Consider the following 8059-nt stretch of genomic DNA (forward strand, 5'->3'; position numbering starts at 1 on the left):
CTCCCTACTTTCCCTCCAATCTTGATTGCGCCCTTTTATATCTAATCCTTCCTTCCTGTTATAACCGATCAAAATATTCCTTCCGGAGCTGTTTTTCCCCTTACGCGTGAACCTTCCACCTGCTTTAATAAAAATCTACTTCCATCACCACATGAATATACTTTAATTGCTGGACTGTCAGGGAATGGGATGCTGCTTCGTTGCTGCTGCAGCTGAAGCCACGTTCCACAGAGAAATGGATGTTTGAAAACATCCCACAGTGCTGACACCGTTAATATGGAAGGGTTGTTTTTCTGAAGCGGCTAACGCTGCGTCTTAGCCCTTGTCTTCCTCCTCTTCCGCCTGCACCCGTCTCTTACGTACATTCCACAGGAATCTCACTGGGAGCTCCTGCTGTGTTTGCTGCAGGGCTCCCCGGGGTCCTTGGTGGCGCCACCGTGGACCTCCACGCCGTTCTCGGTCCAGGGGGCCACGCTGCCCTGCGCCACTTTGCCACAGCGCGCCAGGCTGGCCACCTGGCCGGGGGTCAGGACCCGGTTCCAGAGGCCCACCTGGGAGAGCTCGCCGACCAGGGCCTGGGACGAGTCGAAGCCTCCGCCCAGGGAGTCCTGGAGGTAGAGGGAGGCCATGTGAATATATATGTATGACCGTTCATGTGACAAATAATACTTGAACTTGATGAAAACACAATGGATTCGATGAGATGAGTCACTTTCTAAGTAACCTCCCCTGCAGGTTTTAGCTCCTGGATTGGCATTGGGAAACACTGGTTCAAGGAAAAGCCACGCGGGCAATAACTGCATTCACTTATTCATTCATGTATTAGTTGATTTGTTGGTGGGTGGGTGGGTTGGTTTTATTCATTCATGACTTTTCAACCATTTATGGGGCCGCATTTGATTTGAAGCATTGTTTTTCCATTGGGACTGCCAATGGGGAACGCGGGTTGGCCTGGCATCTGGCATGGCCACGTACTCACTCAGTCGCATTAGTGGATTGATTCATTCATTCATTCATTCATTCATTCATTCATTCATTCTTTCATTCCTTTATTCATTCATCCATCCATCCCTTTATTTATTCATTCACCTGCTCCTGTCCCAGGATGAGCTCTCCTCCAGGTCGGATGTGGTGCCCAGATGCCAGCCCATGGCCCTCTCCCCTCAGCTTGCCCCCCTGGTAGGCCTGCCACAATCCCCCCTTTTGGCTCCAGCTCACACAGATGTGCTGCCAGCTGCCTCTGGAAAGATTTAATGGCAACTGGGCCACCTGGGTGTTGGAGAAACAGTAGCGGGAACAAATGTTATTTGGGTTCTTTGAAATGCTCTAAAAGTTTATAAAAAGTGAAAACAAGTTTGGTCATTGCACTGAGTAGCTTGATCTGCTTCCAAAGGTTTCTACATTGTCACAGTATGCATTTTCACGTTGGTGATATTGGTCATTAATCCAAGTAAATGACCAGCACCAGCAACTGGGGCAACTACAGCGACAGCAAAATACAGATGAAGAAGGCACAAATACAACACTAATTCTCTGTCTAAGTCTAAAGAACAGCCTCGCATGCTAATTAACCTTTTCTGACATCCTTGGAACTCAAACTGTTGGCTATTATATAAATGAAGTTTCAAAGACATTATACAAAGCTCAAGGACATGGAGCTATCCCTGCAAGTATCTATTAACATATATATATATATATATATATGTGCTATATCTATTCATGTAATTATATTATATTCATATATATATATATATATATGATATTATATATCATCATTGTGTATTACCTAAAGGCACTGCTTTGCCTATGTATAAGGGGTGAGCATGATTCCTCATCAGGAGTGCAGCAATTTAGCGTCTGTCTTTCAGGAATGTGTCCTCCTTACTTATTCTGACAAAGAAAATTGGAAATTCTAGTCCAGCGTGCATTAGCATTCACCCACAATGGAAGTCATAAACATGCTTTTTATTCATAACGTCTTTGCTTTTTGCCCTTTTTTATGGGGGAAACTTTATCAACAAGAAGTGCTAGTTGCTTGTCCTTCACCAGTGCAAAACAGTTCCCCTTCAGATAATACAGCCCATTGCTGTGCAAACCCCCATCTCCCTTCCTAACTTGTTAAAAATTCTTGAAATTAAACACTCTTAGAAGGAGTGCTGCAGGTTTGTAATCCAAAGCATGGTTTACCAGCTGTCAACCAAACCTTCCAAATCTATTTCATACTTTTCTTTATGCTTCATACGATTGTAGGAAATGTCAACTGTTGAAATGATTTATATTCTAAGGGCTATGGCATAAAAATGGCCATTTTCTACATTGAAACATGCTGTTGAATACGGGCTGCAGTGGGACATTGTCTTGGGTATTTAGTTGCTGTAAAGCTTGGTTATTTTTTTTGAGCAATTCTCTATTGCATTACTCACACACACAAACACACTCACGCACGCACGTACACACACACACACACACACACACACACTCACAGAGCAGCATCCCTTTACCTTGTCATTCACCAGCAGCTCGGCGGGGGTGTGCAGGCCCTGCAGCAGCACTAGCTCGTTGGGTTGCTCGGGGACGGCGTAGGACAGCGGCGTTCCGACGCCCCCCACGGCGGGACGCAGCCACAGGCAGGCGGTGAAGGCCCGCAGCTCGGGGACGGCGTGTTTGACCACGCCATACATGTAGTTGGTCCGCGACGGGAAGGAGAGCCTGAAGCCCTCGGGGAACAGGTAGCCCAGTGACGCACCTGAGGGACAAAAGGCGGTAAGGGAAGTAGGGGAGAGGATGGCAGGAGAAGAGCAGATGTTAGGTAATGGAAATAATCGGCAGTAAATGGGTCAGGGATGTAGGTATTGGAACTCAAGGTCCAACGATGTGCTAATTTGCCCGAACTTGAACTTGAAATACCCTGATACCTAGAATCCAATGAGATATCATAATGTAGTTGCCATCCCCACAAGGTCTTCAAAAGCAATGATCTCGAACAATGAGCTTCACATTGGTACTTGTATTAGAGGGTGTTACTGGTACTTCTACTCAGCCCTCGCTTCCTTGTGTTTCTTTCTCGACTGTCTGGACTCAGCTTCAAAAATCTGCTTTTTACATTTTTAGACAGTGCAGCCCCCCCCCCCTTTTTTTTTTTTTTTTTTTTTCTTCCTGCAGCTACATTTCCTAGTCTTTCTGAACTGCTATTTCTCTGCAGATCAGTTAGAACATAAGCCTGGAATAATATAGGATCAGATAAGATAAGATAAGATAAGATAAGATAAGATAGGATAAGATAAGATGAGATAAGATAAGATCAACATAATGTTTTCTCATTCGACGCTCAAAGCTTGATGCTTTTTCATAAGGACACGAGTTCAAAAGCATGTGTCATGTGCATGCGAGACCTTCATATCTGTACCACATCTGTCACTCATCTTCCTTCCTTACTTACAGGGGCCTCTTTTATAGCGATGTTGGTTAGAGTCTATTACCCTCTCTCTCTCTCTCTCTCTCTCTCTCTCTCTCTCTCTCCAGCCCTTCCTCGCCCTCACCTTCCTCCAGTCCCATGAGGCGCTGGTGCAGCCTATTGACGCCCTGGTCGATCTCCTGCCGGTGCTGTTGCGTTTCCAGCCTCAGGGCCTTCCTCTCTTTCTCCAGCAGCTCCACCTTCCTCTCCAGCTCCCCCTCCAGGTCGTCCATCCTCCGGGGACCCCCTGCGTCGGCCCCGGACCGGCCCTCGGGCCTCCCTCCTGGCCCCCCGGGAGCTCTGGAGGTGTCGGCGTCTGTGTGGTTGTGGGGAAATGGCTCGATGTCTGACTGCAGCGGAGAGAGATGTTAAATCGCTGAATTAGTTCAGTGGGTTTTTACGACTAGCGGGGAAATGGTACGCAGCCCGGTGCACATTAGCCACAACATTTATTTATGTATTTGCCATGAAAAAGTCTTTGATTTGATCTCAAGCACGTTATTCGTTCATTGGTTGTACACGTTTTCACTCCATCAATATCTAATCATGTATTGATTCTCATTATTACCAGTTAACAATGCTAATGGGTCCTCATGTGAATGCCAGAGGGGGGGCTTACAGCACAATCACTTTTAGACTAGAGGTGTAGAGGTATAGTTTGTTGGAGGTTTCAATGTTTCGGATGTAAATATTTTAGCTTGACCTCGATTTTATGCCACGCTTTACCTTCAGGTAAAATCTCCAAGCTCTCTGGGGCTTATCCCACCGAGCACCAGCCGATATGATACCTTTGCATAACGGGACCTTTGCATAATCATTACTGCCGGTTGTCGTTGTTGGACTGTGTTGGGATCCCACGGCGTCTGGGCTGAAGGGAGCACTGAGAACCTAATGATCCATACAAGAGGCTATGGAGTGGAGGACTGATAGTGTCAATAGACTGAAGGTCTGGTGATTATCACTGTGTTATTTTATTATATGAAGATAAGCAAAGGGACTGTGCCCCCCCCCCCCAGTATATTGTGTTATATAGTGAATTATATCTCCCAAAGAACCACATGGGAAGGGATTCCAGGAGCACAGTCTCTGCAGAATACATAAAAATCCACACGGAATGCTCTGCGGTCTACCTATAAATGATATATCATATTGTAATACACTGAAACCACAGATGTCGCTACAGACATCAACAAAAAACAAAAAAAACAAAGTGATTTATTAGGTGAATGAAAAAATCCAAATCATGAAATTAATCACTTACAGCCAATGCGAATGAATCAAAAGTATACCTATATACCAATAGAGTCTGCACCGTCAGTCTACCTCACTGAGCCTCAGCCTTGGCATATTAAAACCACTGGGAGAAACCCCTTCTCGCGATAAAGAGGGGATTGCATTTTTAGATCGCAAATCGAACCACTTGGCACCTTGTTGACGTCAACACCGAATAAACTAAGCACGTCACCGGAGGAAACTGCCGCCGTGAGTCATCGTTGGTGCCCTGCGGGCAGAGGAAGCTCTCAATGTTACGCTCATAAGGTCTAAGGGCGAATCACGCCGGGGTTTAATGTGACCATAAATATAAAATATAGTTCTGTCAGATGTGATGTAAAATCTTGGCTGATTACCATTGACGTTTTTTTTAACTGCGACCATTTTTATTGGTTTCGATTTAATGGCGTTTTGGAGGGCAATGTTCAACATGGCGGTAACGCCAGCACCGGCGATTCTACACACTGCAATGCGTGTCATGGTTTTTGTGGCTTATTCCACACGTTCAGTATTGAAAGGTGGCTCAAATGGAATTGTGTTCCTATTCCACATGGTCCGCTGTTTTCTGATGGGTTTTGACGGACATAGGACATTAAGGAGTCATGTGACCAGAAGTCCAGGACCTATGACTTGACCACTGAAATGATTTCTCTTCTACTTGGTTGATAAAACCAAATGATGTTCTCTCACAGTTATTTTGAAGTGTGAATCATCGCTTGTGTTTTCATATCCCATTTTCCTATTATGTGTAGTGTCTGAAATCCCCAACCTTGGAAGAACTGGGTCTGCTAACACCCACTGTGGGATTTCAACAGCGAAGTGGTGAAAGGATGAGAAATAGGTCTGGGATGGAGGTTTTTTTTTCCATTATCTGGCAACCTTTATTTCCTCCACGACAAAACAAAGAACACACGCAATCCACAGAGTTTGAGCGATCTAGGAAATGGAATGTCGGGATCGTGGAATGTTCGGTGATGCTTTGGGTTCTTGGATTACAAGCCTTATTTTCAGAAGCTACCTTAATTTCAGATGAGCTTTCTTCGTCAACGTGCAAAAAAACCACAAGTAAACGAGATATAATACAATACAATCTGTATTCAGCAGAATGATTACCAGTTGAGAAAAAGGGAATTCATGTCTGGCAGCACTGGCAGATTTGTTGTGGTGTGGTTACAAACACAAAAAGAGAAAACTGAGTTAATCTCCAGATTCAGGCCTTAGCGGTAGCATCTTGAGGGTACATGATTGACACCGATGTAATTGCACATCAATCCTCTGCACTAACACACACCATCTGACGTAACTCCACCTGGTTCTACGAAACTAAGGCAAGCACTGCAGGTTTGGAGAAAGGGTGCTGTTGTCATGGTAAAGCCCTGTGACTGCGGCTCAGAATCGGCTCCATTCAATCAATTGGCCTAGTCTTGAAATGATGTGTCAATTGAAAATAAGACCATTTTATTGGGGGAAATGTTCTAGATAAGAGATGAAACTGAGCAAAATGTACAGAACTATTAAAACAAAATCCCCCACACTAGCTTCCTCAAACTATTCAGAGAGGTAGTTTGCTGGCCTGCGCTTTCAACGGACATAGGCATCCCATAAATTATGGATAGTGCCTATCTTTCGCGCTCTCTCGCTCTCTCTTGCCACAAACTAAGGCGGTACATCATCTGAGATCTGTCTAAACAGAGATTGCTTCATTTTGCTCTGCTATATTTTCTCCTCCATAGCCCAACAACCCCTTCCCCCTCCCACCCCCCACCCTCCACTCATATCCCTCCTCACCCCCTTTATCCTCACCCCAACCCGCCACCCCCTCTCTAAGCTCATCTCATCTCAACATCCCAGGTCTTGGGGAAATATGGCCATCACTGATGATTTAATATGTACCTATTTCAAATGCTATCCCACCACCACCGCAGCCCATGGTCTCTATTCTATAACCTTTCATGAAAAGCGTGTATACCTATATGTATAAGGTATCCTAGAACCCCTGGCAGAGGCTTCATGATTAGAAATTGATGCTAATCTTCCAGTCAGGTCAATGCTGTTAAGATCTAATTAGAGCCGTACACATTTATGTTACTACAGGAACACGCAAAGCTGGCTTTTCAGTCTCAGTCCCAGTAAAACATAGGATCTTAGATCCCCAATAAAGTGCCAATGCTGTATTGCTGCTGTCTTGGTCAGGGGCTCCCTTGGAAAAGAGATCTTGAATCTCATTGGGACTTCACCTGGTTAGGGTTAGAAAACAAAACAAAAAAAAGATCCCCCAAATGCATTCAAATAAAGAGGGGGTTTTTTTTGTGTGTTTCTATGTGTGCCTACCTCTAGTTTTTCGATGCGGTCTTTGAGCTGGGTGATCGCCTGCTCCAGCTCGTCCACCGCTCTGACGGTGAGCAGGTGAGCGGCTCCTCCGGGATCCGACGCGGGACTGTCCCGCACCATGATCCGGTCCCGGTGCCTCGTCCCCGCATCACCACCTCTGGTTCCCAGGATCCCCGAGGCGCTCCCCGTCGCTCGTCTCTCCCCGCCCCGACCCCTCTCGCACTCGGTGAGCTTGCCCGTCAGCTCCCGAATGGTCTTCTGGTCGGTGAGGATCTGGTCCTTCTGCTGCAGGACGGTCCGCCGGAGCTCCTCCGCGGCGGAGCGGAGCTGGTCGCGCTCCTCGCCCGGCTCGTCAGCTTGTTGCGCCAAGTTCCTCGGGTCGCACTCCACGGCCGGGATCGGCGTGCAGATGAGCCGGCTGACCGTCGGGTCGTGCCCGGTGAGTCCGATGACGCCGGTGAGACCGCGCAAGGTCGTGGTTTCTGGGGTTTCGGAACCATGGAGAGCGCCCAGCGGCCCGACCCGGGCCACGGCGCCCCGAGAAGCCGGCGTCTGTGCCACGGAGTCCGGGTACAGAGACGCGTTGTCGGCCGGCGGCTGCTGCTGCGATGCAGCCCTGGAGGATCCGGTGTGGACGGCGGCGATGATACAGATCACCGCTCCGATGAAGGCCACCATACCGGCGGCCAAAATCACAACGATGAACTTCAGTTTGGCGGCGGAAAGATCCGACAATTACAAAAAAATATATCTAACAATGCAGTCTCTAAAACAGAAATATTTAGGTATTATTTCGTCCATGTCATGGGGGGGGGGGGGAAGTTTACATTTCCATTGATCTTCCAAAACAAGAGATTTGTGGTATGAGACTAGACGATCATCATCCAGTCACCGTAGATCATCAGTGCTCCACCTCCTGCGGTCCTCATGCTGCGAGTACTGCTCAGCCACTGGATGAGTGATGTCTGACGGAGCTGGAGAGATGGAGGGAGAGAGATAAAG

General features: G+C 47.0%; 1 protein-coding gene across 1 annotated transcript; it reads right to left on the reverse strand.

Annotated features, from left to right (window-relative positions):
* Positions 1-377: 377 nt before the first annotated feature.
* nptxra (neuronal pentraxin receptor a) lies at positions 378-7735 on the reverse strand (the record flags this gene model as incomplete). The annotated part of the gene is made up of 5 exons (XM_080008990.1): positions 378-608; positions 1090-1269; positions 2502-2746; positions 3540-3804; positions 7058-7735. 5 exons carry the CDS (start codon positions 7733-7735, stop codon positions 378-380), a joined length of 1599 nt encoding a protein of 532 aa, XP_079865116.1.
* Positions 7736-8059: the final 324 nt, after the last annotated feature.

The sequence above is a fragment of the Zeus faber genome (assembly GCF_960531495.2).
Source record: "Zeus faber genome assembly, chromosome: 11".
Classification (NCBI taxonomy): Eukaryota; Metazoa; Chordata; class Actinopteri; order Zeiformes; family Zeidae; genus Zeus; species Zeus faber.